Raw genomic sequence first — 26,138 nt, forward strand, 5'->3', positions numbered from 1 at the left:
TTCTGAATAATAAAAAACACGTGTATACTTGTCAACAAAAATATATTTCCTCATTCAAACACATGAAAACAACTTTAGCTGAAACATAAAATTATGAGTCGGCAAAATATTTTACACAGGATCAGCAAATTACCAAACGAAACGTCTGATAATTTCCCGATGAACACTGCTGGAGATTCTGGCATTGCTGATCTCCTGTCTGTCTGTCTGTGCAGATTCAGTGTAATATTGGGCGGAAGAGTCTCTCGCTCGTCTTATCTCAGGATCAGCCCAGTTCTTCACGGGCTTTGCCTTGTTTGCGGGGCATCTTTTTATTGCTGCCGTCCTCAAGTTCTTTGTTCTTATAATAATGAGGAGCCACTTCCAGCAGCCAGCCGTTATCAATCTCGATCACCTGAAAGACAGATGTTTTTACAATAAGGTTTAGAATAAAGCATACTTGTACATTTTCTGAAGAATAATTAGGTGCTTGCCCATTCAAAACTTGCTGGCAAGACTTTAGGGTATTTTCAGTGGTTGCTAAAGCATTACAATGTGATTTCTAATGGTGCGTTCACACTTGTAGTTCGGTTCTCGTGGTCCAGGCCAAAAAAAGAAAATTATACATTTTAGTCCTGGTAAACTTAAGTGTTCACTCTGTCATTTTTAACACTGTAAGAATTTAGAAATTAGAAAATGCCTGGAAATTAGCATTTGAACTAGCCCTCGTGCACTATCGAGACGAAAGTCTCACCTCCAAGTCAACCTAATCTACATTTCATTCCCCCTTCTCTCACCCCCTCTCTCTCATGATCAGATCACCTGAATTCACCCAAGAAAATATATAGTTTAATGTGAATGATTATCACTGAGTATTTTACATGTTTGGTATCATTTGAAATGTCACAGTGCGACTGGTACAAATGTCTCATTTCCAAATAAATAAAACAAAAGATGATAAGGTCTTTGAGAGTTTGGGGATATGGTGTCCTACCCCCCCAAAAGGTGTAGCCTCTGAATGCAAATTTCCATTGTTAGCAGATGTTTCCATGTGAAAGAAGTTTCTGTCTATATAAGGAAATGCAATGAGAAGATCGGGGCCTTCTGTTACTCAGACTCAGATTTAATGTTGGGTTCGCATCTCTTCTCTTTAATCCAGAGCTTTTGATGTTTTGTATTGATTATCTTTGAATTGATTATGTAATTGGCATGATACATTTACCTGACATAATAAATTGTTACATTTGATTATTCTAACTGACTTTGACATTATTTTCATTGAAGAGTTAAACGGAATAGTCAAACATTCGCTCACATTTAATGATGCACAGATATCATTAAAACCTTTTCATTTATGGAGTCAGATGAAATAATGAGAGAATACATATTCAAATGTATTGCATTTAATAAAAAAAAATACTTTGCCTTGAGAAAAGACAGTAACACGTAGAGACCCTCCGCGCTGGTCGGATGCCGGCTTTGGGCCGATCGAGCGCGAGCTTACAACACCGAACTGTGTGCTGGGCTAAATGCACTCATTGTATGCGTGTATATATGATGGTATTTTTTATCAGCTGAATACTCACAAAGAAATTGTGTAATGGATTAAAAACACTGCCTGGAATTCATTCATTTGCTGTATTTTGTTCGTATTAATTCCTTGCCCAATGTCTTTGATATAAATTGAAAATAAAATAGGAACTAAAAACAAACCTTGTCGTACACCTTTATTTATTATACGTTTTTTTTACCATCTAATTTAAATAAAGCTTCATGAACTAGTACAGTAGAAATAGGTGAGAAGATAAATATCTTTGTAGGGCAAAGAGAAACAACATCAATGTTTTCATTTATCTTATTTACATTTAAATCATTATGTAAAGGAACTGGACAAACATTAATAAAATAATTATTTACAATTATTTATGTTTAAGAATTCAGGTAAATTAGATTACTATTATTTAAATCATCACTTAACATAGGAAAATAATAAGAGGACTTTGTATTTTTTTTTACCATTTTTGTGCATTTATTATGAAATGTGCTATAGACTGCCAAACTGACGGACTATTTGATTTCTTTGCTTTAGCCCTTTGTCTAATAATAGAAAAAATAGCGTCATTAAACCATGGATTGTTTTCTCCACCTATCCTAAAATTTTGATAAAAGGAACAATCAGCATGTTTATCACATAAGGTTAAAAGGTTGTTTTTAAAATAATCCCATGCTTGCTCAACATTATCCATTATAGAAACATGGTATAAATCAATCACTGTAATAGAAAAAGGCTTGTTCGTTTAAATGTCAAAAGTCTTTTGTAAATAAAACACAATATATTCTTGGGTGTAAGACTGAAAATACTGGTTGAGGCCTGGTCTGAGACAAAAGGGCCCTGCTGGCTAATTAACATTCGACCTCCCCCATACAACCTCACTTCCTCTCAGAAACAACTCAGAGCTCACACGAGAACATGGTTTAATGTGAATGTTTATCATTGACTGTTATGTTTTTGGTGTCATTTTTGGGGGTCTTTTCTCCTAAGTTTCTCACACACAACTGCACAATGGTCACTTAAATCATAACAAAAAATCCCAGCAGCAGATCATTTTTTGAGGTACTTTAATTAAAATATAGTCCAATAATGATGATTTAGACAATTTAGACAAATTGCAATCCCTCCTATGACGAAAAAAAAAAACAGATATGCTTGAGCATTCTGTCCTATTTAGGGTCGCATCTTGTGACATCACGTCCTGTTTTTGGTTCGTTTAGCAATTGCACCAGAGTTCGTTTTTATCAAACCAAACCTGCCAAGTGTGAACACACCTTTAGCAGTTAGGAGTGGATTTTAGAGTGTTGCAATGCGGTTGCTTACAGGCTCAAGTAAAAAATAACCAGTCTGTTTTAATCCCTAACACTAAGTATGATTTTTGTCTTCAATAATATTATTAAAAACACAAAGAATGTGAAGGACGACTCCATACCTGTCTCATGAACTCTTTGGTGGTGAAGACCAGCTCGTGGTAGATCATCCAGCGTGGCTGTTCCTCGAAGAGTGAGCTGTTGGGATGGACGTAAACAGTCTGCTGGTGTTTGACTGTTTTATAACCCCCTTTACTCAAGCGTGCCGTGTGGTAGAAATATCCCGCAGTCACCGCCTGGAAGAAAAAGCAAGCACATTTAGATAATGATCTGGTGGAGTTGCACTACAATGTATTAAATCTTATTACGAAGGCTCTCTGAAATACATAATTCTGATTGGTTAATCGTGGCATTCTAAAGTCACATCATTTTCATATAATCACCTCTAAGCTGTAGAAATTACTGATGCACTGGTAATGAGCAGCATCGCAGACAAAATGACAAGACACAAAAACAATCAAGCCTGTATCATTTTCCCAACTCCGTGTCATCACTCCAATACATTATATCTTATAGGGATGCACTGATATGAAAATTTTGGCCGATACCGATAACCAGTAATTCTTTATATTTGAAAGCCGATAAATTAGCTGATAAATCTAAGTTTTTATATAGTTTTTGAGAGCCTGATTACAAGAACAAAAGTCTCACCATTAAAATCCACGTCCCAAGCACGCAATTATCATGATGTTCAATGTAGCGTATTTGACAGACTTGCGCTGCACATGTTGCACTTGACTGCATTTTCCTTTTTTGAAGTGATTTCAATCATATTTCAAGCAATTCAAAACCATCATGGCGAAGAACAGTGCGCATCTGAAGTGTCTCAGCTGAAGGAAATAATACATTATTTATCTGCTTTAATATACTGACCAATTTTTTTTTACATATATCGGCCGATACCAATATAGGGGCCGATATATCGTGCATCCCTAATATCTTTATTGGAATGTGTGTGGTCTCCTCCTCTCTGCTGCCATCTTGTTACTCCCAAGTAGGTTAGGATAAATATCCAGCAGTCTAATACACTTTAATAATTTAATAACACAGCACTTTAATAATTTAGGAGCTTAGACCAAGTCTTAACACTTAGGAACCTTTATTCTTAAGTCAAGGAATAAGAGTAAAATTACGTCATTCTTAGAATTTTGACACACTTAAGACAAAAATTTTACTCAGAGCGGCTTTACACATATGGCCCCAGGTTCATAAAGATTAGATAGCAATCACATGCAAAGCATCAGACTTCTGTCCAAACACATTATCACTGGAGGAAATGCAAGAAAGGAAGCGATGTAGGGAAAATGAGGAAATCACCTTGCGGATGGGCACGCTGTCACCGTCGGAGCTGCACAGCTCCACCTCGATCCTGTCCATCAACCCCTCCAGCTGATCACGCACATCTCGAGCTCTCTTCATAGAGCGGAACTGGATGAAGTTCTCGAAGCACCACTGAGTGGAGTAACCGCTCTCTACCCACTGACAGAGAAAGAGAGAGACTGTTTAATACATTTTCTTTTCTGGTGAAAATAATGCAAGTTATGGAATACATTTTCTTTGCTGGAGACAATAATTGCGTGTTTTGTGCATGTGACGAGTCTGATACACGACCAGATTACTCTTATGAACAAATGACTATGACCATTATATGTGATTTATACTTCAGGTTTGTGAGACCATTTTTAAATGGTTGTTCATATGAGAATATGTATTTAAAGATACATATTCACATATAAATTAATTAAAAAAAACATGGTAGAAAACATTTTAATATTTTACAAAAAATAAGCATAGTGAAAGTCCAGCGGAAAGGTTGAATAAATCGTAAGAAAAACTTTTTTGGGGACTGTGGGGTCAACACAACATTTTTCTTTCCAAAAAAGGCAGAAGTATTCTTACAAGGCAATGATATTTGTATGCCACAAATACTATTAGGATCAACAGAGTGAAAGGAATTAAACTGAAATTAACGTTTACTAAATATAATCTCGACTAACTTAAATTGAGCAATTCTGTAATATAATAACCCCCAAAAAAGCAAAAATGCTGCCAAAAATGTCTTATTTTTAATGCATATGGGCTTTGTTTCTGCTGTTTGACCAGTCATTCTTACAAAACATTGTTCACTCCAAAGTTATAAATGCACTTCCTGCAACAGCATCTACATACACATATGCACGTATGCCTGGACAGGCCTGCAAAACCTGTTCGGCTATTTAATTGCTGCACATCTCTCATAAGGAAGTCACGCTAGATGAGACGAGGATTCTGACAAAAACAAAACATTTCAGTTGCCGCAACTACCAGTTAAAAGCATAAAAATGCTTCAGATCTGAGATCGATTGCCACTTTGAGTGGTGTTTCCACATGCACACATAAACGCACCTGTGTATATACATTGAGCAGCACCATGTGATCTCCTCCTGGTACCACAAAGTTCATCCTAGCATTGTCGGCATGGACCACTTTGTCCTTTGGGCGGTAGAAAATGGTGTTGTTCACTGACAGCATGGCTGCAATGGTCAGAACCTCCTCGGAGCACTTATAACTTCAGGAGAGACCAAAGAACAATGTTGAAAACATTACAATAACGACTCCATGAAAAAAAAGAGCAAATAAGTAAACTGAGGTGATTTTTTTTGCAGATTAGACTCACTGTTCAGAAGCCAGAATCATTTTACTCAGCATGGGGTCCACAGGAAGTTCAGCCATCCTTCGGCCGAGCTACAGCGCGAGAAGAAGAAAAGGAAGTCAAAACCCTGGACAAACATTGGCATATTTCCATGAGGGATATTATAAATCTGCAGCTTTAGAGTAATTTATGTATACTTATTTTCAATGTCCAGAACCCTTATTGACAGTCCTTTTGTTGAAAATCTGAGTTCATTAAAGTACGTAAGGGTTTAGAAAACCAACTGTAGCATAACTGTAGGTTTATAAAGGCATTTTGATTTGTTTTTGCACACCTTAGTGAGTTCACCGAGGTGGTTGAGGGCGCCCAAAGCGTAGAGCTGTTCCAGAGCCAACACCAGCGTTTCGTGAGGAGGAGGATCCATGAAGTCAAAATGAATCAGGTCATTTATGCCTGACGCACAGATCAGGAAAAACATGTTAGATATTCAGCACATAATAAAAAACATTTGGTGTTTGATTACAGGGAATGAAAAAGTGTGTCAGGTTTATGTATGCATTAACATTTCAATTTCTCAATACCACACCCCAAATTGCCATTATTCTTTATAGCGGAAATAATTACACAGACATTCAACACTACTAACCCTAGCAGAATGCCCTAAAAAGTACTGGGCCATTTAAGCTCTGTTTAACATTGAGTCTGAATGTCATTCACAGCATTTCTCTGAACTAATTTCACTTTCATTTCATTTTAACCAACAAGTACCAGGTGATTTTAAAGGAAGTACACTACCGTTCAAAAGTTTGGGGTCAGTAATATTTTGAATGCATCCTTGTGAAAAAAAGTATTAATATTAAGCAAGTATGCATTAAAACGATCAAAGGTGACAGTAGAGACATTTATAAAGTTACAAAAGATTTCTATTTCAAATCAATGTTCTTTTGAACTTTCTATTCATCAAAGATGAATGCATCACGTTTTCCATGAAAATAAGCAGCACAACTGTTTTCAACATTGATAAGAAGAAGAAATGTTTCCTGAGCAGCAAATCAGTATATCAGAATGATTTCTGAGGGATCATGTGACACTGAAGACTGGAGTCATGATACTGATAATTCAGCTTTGCATCACAGGAATAATTGAAATGTATTAATATATTAAAATAGAAAAGAGTTATTATAAATTGTATTATTACATGGCTTGGTTGAATTCTAATGTAGAATGCGGTCTGTTATTTCTTGATAACAGACGCTGCTAAGTATAACACACCGTTGCCATGCAAAGCAGAGCGTTGCCATGGGCACGCAGGATTCTAACCGTAGAGACGGAACAGACTATTTTCTTTAGCGGAAGCAATACAATCATTTTTAAATCAATAAACTCCTTTTTAAATCAATATTTTGTGTCAAATTATTGATTTATTTGGTAGGTAGCCATGTAATAAGCGGGATAATGTAGAGCGAGGCGGTTGTTATAGCGAATACAACCCCGACAGGCTGATCAGGACCCCGACGCGAAGCGGACATTACAATATTTCATGATATTACTTTTCTTGTGTCACTATTGTTTGTCAGCCACAAAATATTCAAATCATTTTCTTCATTTCTGTTTTATATTTTAAGACCATAAGAAATGTATTTTTGTGATACTGTACGTTTTATTAGGAAAGTGTGTTTGTGCTGTTTTTCTTTAAAATAATGCCTCTTGGTTTGGAATCTTCACTAAAGATCCTTTTAATGCCTGCAGTGCATAGAAATCAAGCTAACATGTAGATTTGTTCTGGTAAAGTCATCAAGACAAACTGATTCATTCATTCTTACCAAGACTTTTGAGCAGCAGAACCACATTTCCCAGGTTTGTTCTCTGGATCTCAGGGACAGTGGTCTCCTCCATCTCATGTTTAAAGGCCCAGGCGGTGTAAAGCCTAAAACATTTCCCAGCAGCCACTCTTCCTGCACGACCTGCTCTCTGATTGGCAGAGGCCTGTGTGATAATATAACACATTATTGATCTCTAATTCCACACATAAATGACCATTTTAACCTTCAATAGTGTAATATGACCTAAATGAGTGACTTGTTGACAAATGATAATGACCTGCTATCTCTGTATATTACTTATTGAAATTATACTAATAACTATAATAATATTTTCTATGTAACAACTAATATTTACAATGCCATTAGTAAATCTCTCAGTGTGACTTGTCTGAATACTTTTGGGTCAACTGCATTCTTGACAGATAAATGTGAGAGAATGTTTTCGTCGTTTCTCTTACTCGTGAACAGGGTGTGACAATGAGAGATTCCATTCCTGTTCTTGCATTGTAGCTTTTTTGTTTGCAGAAACCTGGATCAATCACGTAGATGATGCCATCAATGGTCAGAGACGTCTCTGCGATATTTGTGGCCACCACAACCTGCAGAAGAAAAAACACAAAAAAATTACCCAAGAATTTCATATTCAGTGTTTAGTGTTTTTTATCAAGATATACAAAATAAAGCTTCTAAAGAAAAACATTTACATAAGAATTTGCATTAGTTTTTGTTTTTGCTTTATTATGAATAAACAAGTATTTGTGGCTTTCCACAGACTTCAACAGACATGCTGCCTCCTGCTGGCCGACAAAGGGAATGGCGTTTCTTACTTTGCGTGCTCCAGGCGGAGTGGGATTGAAGATTTTGGCCTGCATGTCCGAGGGCAAGTTGGCATAGATGGGAAGAACAAGGAGCTCAGATATCTTAGAACCCAGTCTCCTACATCTCTCCTGTAGGAGTTCACAGCACGCCTCAATCTCCTCCTGCAACACCAGAGGACACAGTAAACATCAATATTACCAATATAAATATAGTCTACCTTACAGTAATATTCATGACCCACTTTTTGGAATAAACTGTCCTGAAATAATAATACAGATTAAGTCTTTCAGCCTCATCACACAGCTTTCCCATCTCAAAAAGCAAAGTAGTTTTTGTTTTTTTTGGAAAGAGACAGAAAAATGGGATGCAGCTTGTATTTAGTGTAAATTAATGTAATCTAATCAAAATTCATTCATACAAAAACCTTCGTAGACCATTTTCACAGACTGTCATGGCGTTTCTACAGTTATCAACATCGCAAATCAAGTTTTAAGGTATACTATTTAACTTTTGGCCCTCTAGTGGTTTAAAAAACAAAACTCTGTGTGACTGTGCGGATTAATATGGTTTTCCTACTGCTCATAAAACATTCACTACTAGGCATAAGAGAAATAATACGTTTAGATGGAAAGGATCTCAATCTGACTTGCTGAAGATGTTACTGCAGCTTAACCCATTAATAGAAAACGCATGATTTATGTTACAATCAAGGTGACTGTGACAGCGGGGAATGTGTGTCAAGGGAAAAATCTGTGACAAGTTATTGGAAAAACATTAGCACGTGGAGTACTGCTATACTGTGACTCACTCAGATGTTAATAGATTTATGCGTTATACGGCTCATGTCCACCCTGAAGGGAACTATGAACTTTAAACAGACTGAGTGTCAAGGACTGACCTGTCCTGTGAGGAAGACCAGTATGTCTCCAGGCGGCTGAGTGACATGGATCTGTAGCACTGACACCACACATGCTTCGAGATAGTCGGCCTCTGGAGCCTGAAACCAAAGACAATTGATATTAACAATATGCAATGTACAAATTAAGGCAAAAATAGATCAGAGAAGTCACTAAACAGGATTCTTACACCATGTCCAAGAATGGCTGGTATTACAATTCTATACCATTTCGTCTAAATAAATTAATAAAATGTAAAAATGTAAAATCAATCATTATAAATGCTAATAGTGAATTTATACATCATAACATTTTTAATGCACAGTAAGAAAATGGATATTTATGTTGATATTAGCTACATTCTAATAACCATTTCCTATTTGAATATATTTTAAATGTAATCTACTGTACAACCCCAATTCCAGAAAATTGGGACATTTTGTAAAATGTAATAAAATCAAGAATCTGTGATTTGTTAATTCTCTTTAACCTTTATTTAACTTTAAAGTACAAATAAAATATTTTTAAAGTTTTCACTGACCAACTTCATTGTATTTTGCAAATATAAACAAATGTTGATTTGGATGGCTCCAACACACTCCAAAATAGTTGGGACAGAGGCATGTTCACCACTGTAAGACCTTTCCTTTTAATTACATTTTTTAAATGTATTTTTGCCCAATATCGCCTGATATAAGACATCTGCTCAACAGTCCGTGGTCATCGTTGTCATTCTCATTTTCATGATGGGCCATTCATTTTCAATAGGAGTCAGATCTGGACTGCAGGCAGCCAGTCAAGCACATCCCTTCTACTGTGTAGAGTGTTGATCTTTGCTCGCAAAGACCGAGTCTGGATGAATGGAACTATTATACCCAATCATGATACCGTCACCTATTACCAATTCACCTGCTAATTGTGGGCTGTTTCAAAACAGTTTAACTTGGATATACATATGTATTAGAGATCGACCGACCAGGGACCAGAATCAGCTAATTTTCCACATACTCGGCCCGGACCGTTTTCAATTCCGAGCCGGTCTGTTTTGTTGCCAGAGACACAGGCAATAACGTCAGCTGCTTTTTTGCTCTCTTCTCTCTGACGGCGAAGTGACACACACCCGCCTCCTGCCACTCACTCGTCTCATTCACTCCGGTTAAATAGTTCTTGAGCAATATCACATAATTTTACAAATTCCTACAGGTTTCTCACTCACACCAAAAGCACACGCACCACTGATCTATGGCGCACACATAAAGCCACCTCTCAAACAGCTTGTGAGTCGCAAGTACCAAAATGAGTGGCTTACTGCACTTAAACGGTCAAATACACACAAAGTTATGACAAAACGGTGAGTATTCAGTTAAAGAGTCAGTTTTGGAACGTAAATAGCTGAGAAAGATAAGGCAAGTATATTGGATCTGTGAAGCATCTCTTAAAGTGACAGCAGCCAGATAAACCTGCTGCTGTCTGTCATGTTAACAAAAGAACGAAAGACAAAGAGAAAATCACTCTCTGCTCTTGACTAAATAACTTTTGTAACTTTAATTGTAAGCATTAATCTGCATTTAATTTTTACAATGAAAACTATCCAGTGTTATTTTACATTTGATTACTGTAATTGCTGTAGTATTTCCTACCTGAATACTAACCTACTGTTAAACCCACCTGAAAAACTTAAAGCACTGTTCATTTCATATCTCTATTTATTCGATTGCATTTGTGTCAATTGTTCTTATTGTATTACTGACTATTTACTTGTGTTTTTTTATGAAGATAAAATTTAGCATTGAAGAAAAGTAGTACACTGTGTGTATATATATATACAGCTCATGGCATATCATCTAGTTCAACAAGAACAGAAAACACTGCACCCGTGTATGACAAACCGGATGCTTTTATCATGGTCCATTACCTTTGTGTAGTAGATGTCCACAGGGAACCTGCGGCCGGGAATCCTAAATACAGGCGCGTCGTCAAAGAAGCTGGAGAAACGCTCTGTGTCCAGAGTGGCACTGGCCACCAGAACCTTCAAATCAGGGCGGAAACGTGCAATGTCTTTAATTAGACCGAAGAGGATGTCTGTGTGTAACGTTCGCTCGTGGGCCTCATCAATGATGATCACACTGATCACAGAGAAAGACAGCCAATCAGAACAGAGAATGCAACAATGAAAAGCAGACCTATATAAAAAAAAATGAATTCTGTATGTTTTTACCTGTAGCTGGCCAGGTCGGGCTCTGTAAGAAACTCTCTGAGCAACATGCCATCAGTCATGTACTTCAGGATGGTTCTCTCCGACGTACAGTCCTCAAAACGGATGCTGTAGCCCACCTGTGGAAAGTAAGACAACATAACTGAAACAAATTTGCCACAATTTTACAAACACTTTAACTTCTCTTATGTACACAAACACAATGGCAAGCCTGCAGGCTCATCATGAATAAATCACATTTAATAAGCAGATGGATTATTACCTCATTTCCTAGTTTGACATTCATTTCCTGTGCCACTCTAGCTGCTACAGACATGGCCGCCACTCTTCGAGGTTGAGTGCAGCCAATCTTCATTCCTCCTTCAGTGTAACCCTGAGAGAAAAAAAGATCAAGAAATTAAGTTCTGTCATTTAACGTCATACCAAAACCAAACTTTCTTCCATCTTCAGAACACAAATGAGGTTATTTTAATGAAATCTGAGAGATTTCTGTCCCTCCATTGAAAGTCTTTTCACCTAAAACTCGACGATTCATAAAGAGATTGTAAAATAAAGCATTTTAATCGAGCGGTTTAATCCAAGTCTTCTGAAGAGACACAATCTGACAGAAATTTCATTTTTGGGTGAACAAACCATTTAATATAATATATACTATTCTGATTTTAAGCACAGAAATGTGTAAATTGGATGGAAAGCTAATGTGAACTACTGATGCAAACTATGGCACCAAACCCCAATAAAGACCATTTCTAAAAATATCTATTGTTGCATTAATGCTTTTGTCCAGTCATAGATTAAGTTGAGAGGATCTACATGTTCCTGATTACTTTATATTCTCATGTGAAACCTAGAAATGCACACATGGAGCTCCACTGGATCCACACAAACCCTGAGCTTAAAAGCTATTTGCAAATAAATGTTTTATTATAAGCACGTACATCTTCCACAAGATACTGAGGGATCTGGGTGGTCTTGCCGGATCCGGTTTCCCCCTCTATGACCAACATCTGGTGGTGTTTGATGGCAGCTAGAAGGTCTTCTCTGTAAGGAAAGATGGGCAGGCTGCGTCTTACTTCCTGGATGGACTGCTTCTCTTTCTCAGCTTGTGATATCTCAGGTTCGCTTTCCTACAGTTCAAAAACAGGAAGATGCAAGATTGTTTTTACTTTCTGTATTAAAGACAGACAGATACAGAGCTGTGGAATATAATCATTTTTACAATGCATCACAACGCTGATGTGAACGATTCTGCATCGATGCATAAAAACTAAATCATCGAAATTTAAACAAATAGGCCTATCATACATATTAATGTACTGTTTTATTGTAAATAAAAGTACTCTTATTACAGGCTATATTAATAAAAAAAGATACGCATGTCCTTCGTAAGCAAAGCACTTGCATCTGTTACAAATTTCACAAAAGAAACATGCATAATTGTTAATCAAACAATAAAAGAAAAGAGGGAGTCATTCACTGGTCTTGACTGAATAACTTTTGTAGCTGTTATAATAATCAATATATTTATAAATGCACTAAAGACTATACAGTGACTATTTTTACATTTGATTATTCAATTAACTATATTGTGATTCTAATATAAATATTACTATAATAACTATATTGAGATTATAAATAAAAGAATTATTATTAATAAAAGAATTGGGGAAAAAGATGCATTGTGAATCGCTTTATAATCGAATCGTTACCCTCTGAATCGTAATCGAATCGTGAGGCAAGTGAAGATTCACACCTCTATACAGAAATATAATGAATATACAGAATAGAATTTTTGAGTGATGTCAACCTTCTCCGACAGCGTTCCCTTCATGGTAATGGCCGTGCTGACGAAGTTGATCATCTCCTCTTCCTCTAAAATGAGCTGATACTTCTCCTGCTCCTCCTTTATCCGCCGTTCCCGCTCTTCCCTGGCCCCAAACTGCAGGGTGGCGGTGGCCACTCTCGCCTCCTCCCAGCGGCCCTGCTCCCCGCCTCCCTCCCTGGGAGTCTCCTCAAACTCCAGCTCCATTTCCTTTTGAGGAATGGACTGAAAGGAATGGAAAAATAGGAGAAGAGAAAAACAAACAATAAAATAATTAATTAAAGTTACGCATGTATAATAAATTACTTCATGGTTATTTAAAATAAAAAACATTATTAAAATTTCCAGCAACTATATGTGACCCTGGATCACAAAATCAGTCACGAGTCGCACGGGTATATTTGTGGCAAAAGTCAACAATACATTGTATGGGTCAAAATTATAGATTTTTCTTTTATGCCAAAAATCATTAGGATATTAAGTAAAGATCATGTTCCATGAAGATATTTTGTAAATTTCCTACCGTAAATATATAAAACATTTATTTTTGTGAGTGAATGCAGCACAATCGCGAACATAAATGGACAACTTTAAAGGCGATTTTTCTCAATGTTTCGATTTTTTGCACCCTCAGATCCCAGATGTTCAAATATTGTCCTGTCCTAACAAACCATACATCAATGGAAAGCTTATTTATTCAGCTTTCAAGTGATGTATAAAGCTCAATTTCCAAAAATGTACCCATGTTTTGTGGTCCAGGGTCACATATTTGTAATATACACTACTGTTCAAACGTTTGGGGTCGGTATGATTTTGTTTTTATGTTTTTGAAAGACTTCTTTTACCCTCACCAAGGCTACATTTATTTGATCAAAAATATAGTAAAACTGTTTTCTATTTGAATATATTTTTAAATGTAATTTATTCCTGTGATGTCAAAGCTGAATTTTCAGCATCATTACTCCAGTCTTCAGTGTCACATGATCCTTCAGAAATCATTCTAATATGCTGATTTGCTGCTCAAGAAACATTTATTACACTTGTGCTGCTTTTTGTGAAAACTGCGATTATGTTTTTCAAGATTCTTTGGTGAATAGAAAGTTTAAAAGAACAGTATTTATTTGAAATAAAATGATTTGGTAACATTATTAAGTCTTTACTGTCACTTTTGATTAATTTAATGCATCCTTAATGAATAAAAGTAATAACTTAAAAAATAATTTATAGCATGATATTTCATTTCATCACTGATTTAAATATTGCAGCATTGCCATTTTGAATTAAAGTACCTCACAACCCCCCTGTAGCTCATCTCTTAGACCTACCTTGTTTCTATTCTCTTCTGGCATGTAGTATCTGTTCTTCCTCTCCTCTTTTTCTTTAGCTCCTGCTTTCTTGTAGTCTCGGGCCAGGTCTCTGATCTGCCGCTTGTAATCTAGGTCTTTCCTTTCCTTAGTGGTGAGTTTCTGAGTGGAGAAGAGGTATTCCTCGTCCGCAATTTCAGCCTCGAGGTCTTCCAGCTTCTCCTGCTCTCTTTTGGTCAGATACTGCCGACGTGACTGTTTCCTTAACTCTGGAAGCTGAAGAGACCACACTGAATGTCAACAGGTATCAATCACAGCTGTCTCATACGGATTACTAAAAACTGGAACGTTGTATTAAAAGGGTTATGTCAATCGGGTTAACATGCTTACATACATTTCTAATTAGCATGAGAACATTGTTGTGCATGTAAAGAAAGTTTCTCACCATTTTCCTTCGATCCTCTTCATCCATTTTGTGCTTTTTCTGAGCTTCCTCATAAGCCTGAGATGATGAAAACAGACAGCGCGGATCATCAGCCCTCATATTTTACCACATCATACCGAGATCCATCAATAGCAAACTAGCTGACTTTATTTTGTTGGAGTAAGGATGTATTTTGCATTACCTTTTTGTCATTTCTTTCAAGTACGTGTCTCGTCTTGTCTTTGTCTTTCTGTTTCACTCGTTCAGCAAATGCGTCCCTCTCCTCCAGATCCTGAATTCTCTCTCTCTCTTCCCGCTCCCATTCTTCCTCGTCCTCCTCTTTAGCAGCTTTTCTTGGCTCATCCATGACCTTTGTGCTGAAATAAATCATTGAGGGGGAAAAAGCACAATAATAAAACGAATAGTTCTCGCTTTCGGATCGCATGAACCACATTTAAAGCCTTTAATTGAGAATGTTAATTTGTATGATTTAGTGCATGCAAGGAAGTGCCAGCGGGTTTATGGAAATGTTAGGGAAAAACAGTGTAAAAACATTTAGATATATTGTATATTTGTAAAGAAAAATGTAAAAAAATAATTACAAGTAAATAAATAACACATCTAACAGTACAGTACTATAATGAGTAGGAAAAAAAATTATATGCAACTTCATAGAAACTAAATATTTTCAGAATAATACTTTGACATATATAATTGTCGCTTTTATAGACGCTTTTTAGATTTTAAGATGGGAGTGTCTCACACAAAGATCATATTTGGGGGTCTGTGGCATCTAAAAGATTGAAAACCCCTGTTTTAGAGTATCATAATCACCTCTTTTTCTTGTCCTCTTCACTGGATGATGGACTTTCCTCACGTTTCTGTCTGAGGTTTTTCCTTTTCTTTCCTTTGTCCCGGTCTTTGCTTTTCTTCTCCTTTCCACTTTCCCCGGCTGTCTCTCCATCACTCTCACTGTCCTCCAGAAGAGTGTAGGTTCTGTTCTTTCTCTCCATTTCCATGACTTGTCGTTCAATCGCTCGGGCGGGTTTTTCTGCCACATGTTTTTTGGGAGCCTGAAATGGAGGGTCATTACATTATATACAGTAAATGTATGTCTTAGTTTAGGAATTCTGTTAAACATACTGTCTGATTGTAAAACCATACTTTGTTGTACAGCTCATGTGCAAACGCTGTGATTCTTTGATCAATGTCAATGGTTCCGGTTTGCTGAAGCCGAGCCACAAAGTCCTGAGGTCCGGAAGACTTCTTCACCAGACCGATCATGAACTGAGCCACATATCTGTCACTCAAACCCAGGAGGTCATGGAGCTGGTCACTAACCCACTGTTCCAGATTGGCCATTGTGACTGTACACAAAAACATAACACATTAATTTTATACAATTCTGCGCCAACATGTTACTCAGCATAATATAAAAGTGAATCACAATACATACATCCATCCATCATCAATATATGTGCAATGATGATAAATATTTACTAGATAACACAGCCAAATGAGCAACACGTTGAAAACTGTAGGTGACTTGATACTGAATTTAATATTTGATTAAACTAAGCCGTCAAATCTTATTTCTAATGAAAATTATGAACACAAGAAAAATTCTGAGTGAAGGCTGAGATTGTTTTATCCCGATAATGATCCTGGAAATGAACAGCAAGTCAACACCAGACTAGATTTTTTAAATTTATTGACTAGTACTTTGAAGATCTGACCCATGAATTCAAACGCACCGTGTACATAGAGTACTGTGGTTTATGCACATATACAATAAAAACACGACAGCATCATAAATCATAAGAAACGTTAGACTTACGTTAGTAGTGCCTCCACACGCTTTCTCCTATGAAAACAATAACGCTAAATTACTTCCGGGTAAAAAAAAGAAAGAAACAAAAAGTCATTTCCGGGTCACCTTTTTCTTAATTCGACCTGTCAAAATAAAAGTCTGAGTAAAACGTTCAAACGTCACCTAGCCGTAGACACAAAATAAACGAGTAGAAAGTTAACTGGCGTGAAATAGCGAAAACGTTGTAGTTGTCGCTACTGATTGATCTGAATAATACATCAGAATATCTTCTTGTGAAAAGTAAATTATCGCCGGTGTAACTGCGTGGTCACGTGGTACCGGTTAGTTTTCTCAACGCAAAGATGTGATTATAGATCATTTTATTTGTGAATATTAGATAAGGCATGTTTAAAGTCATTTTATAGATGTTTATGTGTGTTCATTTCAGGTACCATATGCTTGGATACAATAGATTGTAACGTTTATATATTTGAGTGTTCAACTCTCTCCATCGAGTCCTGAGATTTTTATTCCTTTATGTCAGAATACAAGTCCAGCGTAAAGCGTGAAGAGCACCAGATGTTTTCTTCTGCTTACAATACAAATTAATGAACATATTTTCAGGTGGACCTGTTAATACGGATAAGCATAACACATGCACTTGATATTAATGTTAAAACATAAGATAATACCTTAATATGACACTATATATATATATATATATATATATATATATATATATATATATATATATATATATATATATAATGTTTTAAAGCGCACAATTATTTTATTCCACCCATAAACTCAGCCAGCTGATTTCACAAATTAGTTCTATCTCCTGGTTGAAAATCTGTGCTAATTTGCAAGGTGATTGGAACAAAATACTGAGGAGGACTTTTACTTTCTGAACCTGGACTTTACTTTACCTGGAGAATAATTTCAGTTATTTCATACGGTCCTTTCAGCCTACAACAGCAAATGAACCGAAACCCACAATGACACTGACCCAGCAAATAAATATAGTAAACAGCAGGATAAAGACAAGATATTATTTCCATGTTTTTTGCCACAAAAGTATTTTTTATTATCTAAAGAAAGCACATACTCTCTTTCTCCCGCTCTCTCTCCCACTCAATTACACACACATACAGTACGGACACACACTCGCACAGATACGTGTTGTCAGCGCTGCTCTGGCTATTTGATCAGAATAATAGTTTAACAACTAAAAAGCTACATTAATTTCTCATGAAGTAATAATGGCGCTGTTTTTGAAACAGTTAAACTACTACTACTATGGCCGTTCATGTCGAGTACAACGAACTGCTTCCCGTTTTGAGCATCTCTCTTCCAGAAATGACTTGTAGGCCTCCTGAGAGTCTGCGGCCATTGTTAATTTTTTGTCAGGTTTTTTTTTAAACATTTGTCAGGTTCTTGTCTTTAAAACTTGTGTGTAGGACTTGCGAGAGAGAGAGAGAGAGAAAGAGATTGAGCATGTATGAAGTGTCTCTCAACAGCAGCATCTCTAGCGAAACTGTAAGTTTAACTGCTTCAAGAACAGCGCCGTTATTACCTTGTGAGAAATTCATGTAGCTTTTAAGTTGTTAAAACTATTTTACTTATAAAATCATCAGAGCTGACAACACATTTCTAAGAGTGTGTCCATGTGTGTGCGTTTGAGTGGGAGAGCAGGAGAAAGTGAGAATGTGCAAAAAAACTTGGAAATAATTTTTAGTTTTTATCCTATTGTCTACTATATTTATGGGCTTGGTCAGTGTCATTGTGTGTTTTGGTTTTATTTGCTGTTGTAGTCTGTAGGACCTTTGAAAAAACTGAAATCATTTAGTAAAGTGACATGGAACTGTAATGCGGTCACGACCTGCCTGGAACTACTTAGTGCATTTCCCTAAAAATAATCTCAATTTTCAGCATCATTACCCTTTGATGAATATAAAGTTCAAAAGAACATTTATCATTTATTTGAAATAGAATCTTTTGTAACATTATAATGTCTTTACTGTAACTTTTGATCAATTTAATTAATCCTTGATCCCCCCCCAATTTTTTTTTTTTTTTTTTTTTACATTTTACAGTGTTTAATGTTACAAAAGCTTTCTATTTCAGATAAATGCTGTTCTTTTGACCTTTCTACTCATCAAAGAACCTTGAAATAAAAATGTAAATAACTGTTTTCAACATTGATAATAATGAGAAATGTTTCTTGAGCAGCAAATCATCATATTAGAATGATTTCTGAAGGATCATGTGACTCTGAAGACTGGAGTAATGATGCTGAAAATACAGCTTTGATCACAGGAATAAATTACACTTTACTGTTATATTCACACAGATAACAGCTGTTTTAAATTGTAATAATATTTCACAATATTACTGTTTTTTGTATTCTTAAATAAATGCAGCCTCGTTGAGCAGAAGAGACTTTTTTTTCTTTCTTTTTTTTTTAAACATAAAAAAATATTACCGATCCAAAACTTTTGAACGGCAGTGTATATTTTGCAAAGAATGTTCAAAATACTCATTAAGACAATGTATGCAGTGTAATCGATGACGAGTAGCTTTCGATAATATGTAATCCTAATGCTCAACAAAGTTTGAAAAACTGCTGGCTCTTGTATAATTGCATTAAAAAGGTAATGAACAATGTGAAACATTCTCTTGTAATAACGTGAAATGTTTTGCTTTCATTTCTTAAACCACATCAACTGATTAGACAGGAAGAGGTCTAGGCTATAAAAGCATCACCTCAACTGACAAAACATCACATGCGGAACAACGTATAGCCTATTTATAGACGCCTGAGATAGAGCGAGGATCAAATCTTTTGGCAGAACTTGACATGAACCTACTTGGATACCAATTATAATTTTGGTTAATTAAAATAAATATTTGGTTTCAGTTTATAGATTTTTGTGACTCGTGAGACGTCGTTTGGAGTACCTCAATGGGGGGATTGATGAGTGATGGCTGCAGACCATGTGTTATTATATGTGTTGTGTTACTGCTGTCCTCCGTCATAGGATACAGACCAGTAATTATTGTTCACGGGATATTTGATGGACCCAAACAGTTCGAGATGTTGGCGAAATTTATCCATCAGGTAGGCTAAGATATCTATCTATCTATCTATCTATCTATCTATCTATCTATCTATCTACCTATCTATCTATCTATCTATCTATCTATCTATCTATCTATCTATCTATCTATCTATCTATCTATCTATCTATCTATCTATCTATCTATCTATCTACCTACCTACCTACCTACCTATCTATTGAAATAAATGCTCTTCTATTTTTAATTAGTTTAACTACACACAATAAAACTGCATTTTATTTGCATACCATTTTTATTTTTATTTTACCATTATGCAATCTTTTATATATACAGTATTTTGTGAAATATATGTGTGTTTGGGAGGGGAGGCGGCGGAGTAATTTAAAGGGTTAGTTCACCCAAAAATTGGGTCAGTAGTTACTCACCCTCATGTTGTTCCAACCCCGTAAGACTTTTGTTCATCTTCGGAACACAAATCAAGATTTTTTTTTTATTAAATCTGAGAGCTGGCTCACTTCTTCATAGGCTGCTAGTAATCGATTTCTGCCATCCCAGAAAAGTTAGTAAAGACATCGATAAAATAGTCCTAGTGACGCTCACCACCCACACAGAAGAAAATGAATATTTGAATAAAGTCGTTATTTTTGTTAGTTTTTTTGCGCACAAAGGGTCTCATTCATGAAACACGAGCAGAACGAATTTTTGTGTAAATCGTGTGTAAAGTGGTTCTGGCGTAAATTTTCGTATTCATTAAAATGTTCGTATTTTCCAAATGTTAGTTGGTAGCCTACGAAAGAAATCTACACCTGCTCCCAGCCACGCGTAAATAGTGCGTTTAACATCCGAACGTTTTGCTCATTAATAAGGCTGCATTTTAATTCACCTTAATCGGGTACATATTTAGGCTACACAGCATTTTGAAAAAATATTATAGTAATTACATACGGTTTTTCTTTTTACTTTTATTACGAGAGCCAGTAATAGCATCTGCAAACGGAACACAAGTCCGCAAGTCTTTTTTTATATATATTTTTTTATATATATTTTTTATATTCAAGCTGTTTATTCATTTTATTCATTTTTTTTTTTTTACAAGTCCGCAAGTCACAAGTGTTGCAGTCAAGCTTCATGTCGAACCATTTTCTTTTCACTTCTGGGACTGTTCGATTAACAGATGAAACTCCATTAACACATTTCACTATCAAATCTGACGTTTACGAAATATTTGTGAATCAGGAGAAGAATTTTCGGGAATGTCTCTTTACACGCAAATCACTCACATATTTACTCGTATAGGCCTATTTACGAATGTTTCATGAATGAGACCCAAAAAGCATTCTCGTCACTTGATAAACTTGAGCCACTGTAGTCACTTGGACTATTTTAACGATGTCTTTACTAACTTTTCTGGGATGGCAGATATCGATTACCTAGCAGCCTATGAAGGAGTGAGCCAGCTGTCAGATTTAATCAAAAATGTCTTAATTTGTGTTCCGAAGATGAACGAAAGCCTTACGGGGTTGGAACAACATAAGGGTGAGTAATTATTACTGACAGCATTTTCATTTTTGTTTTAACTAACCCTTTAAGAAACATAATGCTCTTCTATTTTTTCTATTACATTTCTCATTTCCAAACAAATTCCTCTATAAAATTACATACAATAAAACAACATAAAACTTGCATAACATTTTTGAATGGGTAAATTTTGGGTCAAAACAGAAGAAAAAAAAACACCTATTAAAATCACAATCTAAGGTTTGAGTTGCATAACCCTTTTTAAGTAGTTTCAGTTTCACATCACCATCACTTGGCGCACAGTTCTCCTTTTTTAAAATCTAAGTTGAAACTCACTAACTTCTCTTTTCACTTTCTTAGTCTCACCCAGGTACCAATGTGACCACAATAGCCCTGTATGACTACATTGCCAGTATGAAGTCACTGTGGCAACAGGTAGAGAGCTTCAGAGAGGCCGTCAGACCCATCATGAACAGCGCTGAAGATGGTGTCCATCTCATCTGCTTCTCACAAGGTCATCTAAACTCATTAATCTAATCATAAGCTGTTTGTTATATGCACTACCATTCAAAAGATATTTTTAAAGCTCTTATTCTCACCAAGGCTGCATTTATTTGATTAAAAATACAGTACAAACAGTAAATGTGTGAAATACAATTACAATTTAAAGTAACTATTTTATATTTGAATATATTTGAAAGTGTAATTTGTTACTGTGATGGCAGATCTGAATTTTCAGCAGCTCCATTATTCTTAATATTTTTGTGAAATTTGTGATACATTTTTTCAGCATTCTACAATTAATAGAAAGTTCAAAAGAAAGGCATTTATTTTTTGTAACAATATAAAAATCTTTATAATTAATCTTTGATTAATTGAATGTGTCCTCGCTGAACAAAAAATGTTCTCAGGTGGTTTGATATGTCGAGGAGTTCTTGCTACCCTTCCTGCACACAATGTCCACTCTCTGATATTACTGTCTTCACCAACAGCTGGCCAGTATGGAGGTCAGTCAAATCCTCCCTGAACTACACACCACAACATCTGTTTTCTCTAGAGAAACTTCAAACACATTAATCTTTGTCCATGCTTCTACAGATTCGAATTATTTGAAATACTTTTTCCCTAAAATCATCAAGTCAAGACTGTACCATATTTGTTACACTACACAAGGACAAAAAATATCTATCTGCAACTACTGGAATGGTAAGCAGATGTTTCACTTTCACGCAACAATTTGTTCACTGTTCTGCATTTCATTTGATTTACAGTGAATCTTATTTGCCTTTTCCTCTCTGTAGATCCACACCAAAGAGAGAGATACTTAAAGAGCAGCAACTATCTGGCTCCACTCAATGGAGAGATTGAGCATGCCAATTTAACAGGTAATTTAAGATTACACTATTATATGTGCAACTCAGATGGCTGTTTGTGCACTTTCAGTTCAGTGGCCTTGAGTCATGTTGTGTTGTATGCTTCTGTTCCCTCTCAGCGTGGCGAGACAGCTTCCTGCGCATAGAGACTCTGGTGCTGATTGGCGGACCAGATGACGGCGTTATTACACCATGGGAGTCAAGGTCTCTTGACATCAGTGTTATTAGTATTTTGAATGAGCTTTTATTTTTAGATTCTTAGTTTTCATGTTAATATTAGTTATTAGATTACGTGCTTTTGTTACTTTATTATTATTATTATTATTTTTTAATATTGCTATTTAGGTTCAATGGGATAGTTCACCTAAAAATTCTGTCATCATTTTCTCACGCCCAAGTTGTTCCAAACCTGTATAAAATTCTTTCTTCTGCTGAACACAAAAGAAGATATTTTGAAGAATGCCGGTAACCGAACAGTTGAACTGACTTGCATAGTATGGAAAAATATACAATGGAAGTCAATGGGGGACCGTCAATTTTTTGGACACCAACATTCTTTAAAGGGATACTCCACTTTTTTTTGGAAATAGGCTCATTTTACAACTCCCCCAGAGTTAAACAGTTGAGTTTTACCGTTTTCAAATCCATTCAGCCGAACTCTGGGTCTGGCGGTACCACTTTTAGCATAGCTTAGCATAGATCATTGAATCGGACAAGACCATTAGCATCTCTCTCAAAAAAATGACCAAAGAGTTTCAATATTTTTCCTATTTAAAACTTGACTCTTCTGTAGTTACATCGTGTACTAAGACCGACGGAGCACCTGAAAATAGTCCCCAGCTCGGTAACTTCCAACGTGACCGGGACTAAGTTTGTCCTATTAGACCTATTTTCAGGCGCTGCGTCATATCATTTCGCCTGCTGGACTCATGGTACGGCAGCAAAGTTTCTTGATTATTACGCAGGAATGAGAGTATAGTTCCTAGCCATATCAGCCTAGAAAATCGCAACTTTACATTTTCCGTCGGTCTTAGTACACGATGTAACTACAGAAGAGTCAAGTTTTAAATAGGAAAAATATCGAAACTCTTTGGTCATTTTTTTGAGAGAGATGCTAATGGTCCTGTCCGATTCAATGATCTATGCTAAGCTATGCTAAAAGTGGTACCGCCAGACCCGGAGTTCGGCTGAATGGATTCGAAAACGGTAAAACTCAACTGTTTAACTCTGGGGGAGTTGTAAAATGAGCCTATTTCCAAAAAAAGTGGAGTATCCCTTTAAAATATCTTTGTGTTCAGCAGAAGAAAGAAACATACAGGTTTGGAACAACATAAGGGTGAGTAAATGATGACAGAATTTTCATTTTTGGGTGAACGATCCCTTTTATCTATCCCATTTTAAGTAAATCTTACTCTTCATTTAGTTCAAAGCCAACATTTCTAGTTTTTCAACTAATATTTATATATTTTTTTCAGCTTTATCAGTTAATAGAAATGTTTTAAATAGTTTTAGTTAATATTTTATCACATGATATTGAGCATCTAACGTTTATCAGAGTTCGACCGTCTTACATGCTGCTAAAGGGTTAACCCGTGGCAGTTCAACCGACTGGAATGAATGTGAGAAATATTTAGAGTGGCGTTTGAACTTTAAACGGTCTTATAGGATTATGTGGTGCCTTTTTAAAGCATGTTTGCCATCTTTAAAATGTAGATCCTGAATAAAACATACTCTGTCATTTCATATCTTTTTACTGTTTATCTCTTTTTCCCCCCAAAGTATTTTTGGGTTTTATGACAGTAATGAAACGGTGATTGAGATGGAAAAGCAGGATGTGAGTGGAAGCATTCATATTTTGGTCATTTTCAAGGCAATATTAATTAGTTTAAGTTGTTCATGGTTTGTATTTGCTAGTGCATTTTAGTAATCCTAACCATTTTCCTCTCTCCCCAGTGGTATCTAAGAGATGCTTTTGGCCTGAAAACATTAAACTCAAAAGGAGCCGTGGTCAAGTGTGTCGTCCCTGGTGTTCACCATACATCCTGGCATTCAAACCTCACAGTCTACCAGAATTGCATAGACAAGTGGCTCACCTAATCTACAGAGACAGAAACAAACTAATGACCTCACATGCATGTGCACAATCCTGAATGTAATCATGTCTCGTGCAGATTATGATTGTACTCTTTTTAATCACCTAAGATATTTTCTTTCTTTTCTTTTCATTCTTATAACATAATGTGATAATTTATTATCTGTGTAGACAATGAATGATTTTCTGCAGTAGTTGTTTAGTTTTCTTTTATGTCAAATCAGTTTGAATATTGTGAGCAGATTATTTTGTTAGTTTTCTAATTCTATTTATAGAGATACTACAGGACTAATATTTTTGTTTTACTAAAAATAAATTATTAAATTGTTATAAAAAAGTATAATGATTGCAAGAAAATGTGTGTGTGTTCATACATTAGTACCGGTCAAAAGTTTGGAAACATTATTTTAATGTTTTTGAAAGAAGTCTCTTATGATCATCATGCATTTATTTGATCAAAAATACAGAAAAAGACAAATACATTCTGAAATATTATTACAATTTAAAATAATGGTTCTATTTAAATATGCTTTAAAATACAATTTATTTCTGTGATGCAAAATTGAAATTTCAACATCTGTTACTCCAGTCTTCAGTGTCACATGATCCTTCACAAATCATTATAATATGCAGATTTGATACTCAGTTTTATCAATGTTGGAAACAGTTGTGATGATTAATATTTTTTTGGAACCGATTATACTTTTTTCAGGATTCATTGATGAATAAAAAGTTAAAAAGAACTGCATTTATTCAAAAAAAATAAAATAAAATATATATATATACAGTGAGGAAAATAAGTATTTTAACACCCTGCTATTTTGCAAGTTCTCCCACTTAGAAATCATGGAGGGGTCTGAAATTGTCATCGTAGGTGCATGTCCACTGTGAGAGACATAATCTAAAAAAAAAATATCCAGAAATCACAATGTATGATTTTTTAACTATTTATTTGTATGATACAGTGAGGAAAATAAGTATTTGAACACCTGAGAAAATCAATGTTAATATTTGGTACAGTAGCCTTTGTTTGCAATTACAGAGGTCAAACGTTTCCTGTAGTTTTTCACCAGGTTTGCACACACTGCAGGAGGGATTTTGGCCCACTCCTCCACACAGATCTTCTCTAGATCAGTCAGGTTTCTGGGCTGTCGCTGAGAAACACGGAGTTTGAGCTCCCTCCAAAGATTCTCTATTGGGTTTAGGTCTGGAGACTGGCTAGGCCACGCCAGAACCTTGATATGCTTCTTACAGAGCCACTCCTTGGTTATCCTGGCTGTGTGCTTCGGGTCATTGTCATGTTGGAAGACCCAGCCTCGACCCATCTTCAATGCTCTAACTGAGGGAAGGAGGTTGTTCCCCAAAATCTCGCAATACATGGCCCCGGTCATCCTCTCCTTAATACAGTGCAGTCGCCCTGTCCCATGT

The 26,138-nt window shown here is 35.9% G+C and overlaps 2 protein-coding genes across 2 annotated transcripts; one reads left to right on the plus strand and one right to left on the minus strand.

The window, feature by feature from the left end:
• Positions 1-25: 25 nt before the first annotated feature.
• Positions 26-16,746, minus strand: dhx16 (DEAH (Asp-Glu-Ala-His) box polypeptide 16). The gene is made up of 21 exons (XM_084126736.1): positions 16,674-16,746; positions 16,001-16,203; positions 15,671-15,909; positions 15,039-15,213; positions 14,858-14,914; positions 14,434-14,688; positions 13,094-13,333; positions 12,225-12,413; positions 11,549-11,659; positions 11,290-11,405; positions 10,987-11,197; positions 9,074-9,172; positions 8,184-8,336; positions 7,815-7,955; positions 7,357-7,519; positions 5,868-5,986; positions 5,558-5,625; positions 5,287-5,449; positions 4,219-4,380; positions 2,964-3,137; positions 26-394 (listed from the first exon to the last, which is right to left on the minus strand). Exons 2-21 carry the CDS (start codon positions 16,196-16,198, stop codon positions 266-268), a joined length of 3,162 nt encoding a protein of 1,053 aa, XP_083982862.1. The 5' UTR covers positions 16,199-16,203; positions 16,674-16,746; the 3' UTR covers positions 26-265.
• A 2,684-nt stretch (positions 16,747-19,430) lies between these two features.
• On the plus strand, positions 19,431-25,465 carry ppt2a.2 (palmitoyl-protein thioesterase 2a, tandem duplicate 2). The gene is made up of 8 exons (XM_084125297.1): positions 19,431-19,767; positions 21,606-21,759; positions 22,157-22,252; positions 22,344-22,451; positions 22,547-22,630; positions 22,738-22,822; positions 24,398-24,452; positions 24,572-25,465. Exons 1-8 carry the CDS (start codon positions 19,612-19,614, stop codon positions 24,713-24,715), a joined length of 882 nt encoding a protein of 293 aa, XP_083981423.1. The 5' UTR covers positions 19,431-19,611; the 3' UTR covers positions 24,716-25,465.
• Positions 25,466-26,138: the final 673 nt, after the last annotated feature.

This window comes from Abramis brama, assembly GCF_963993115.1.
Source record: "Abramis brama genome assembly, chromosome: 10".
In the NCBI taxonomy this organism is placed as follows: Eukaryota; Metazoa; Chordata; class Actinopteri; order Cypriniformes; family Leuciscidae; genus Abramis; species Abramis brama.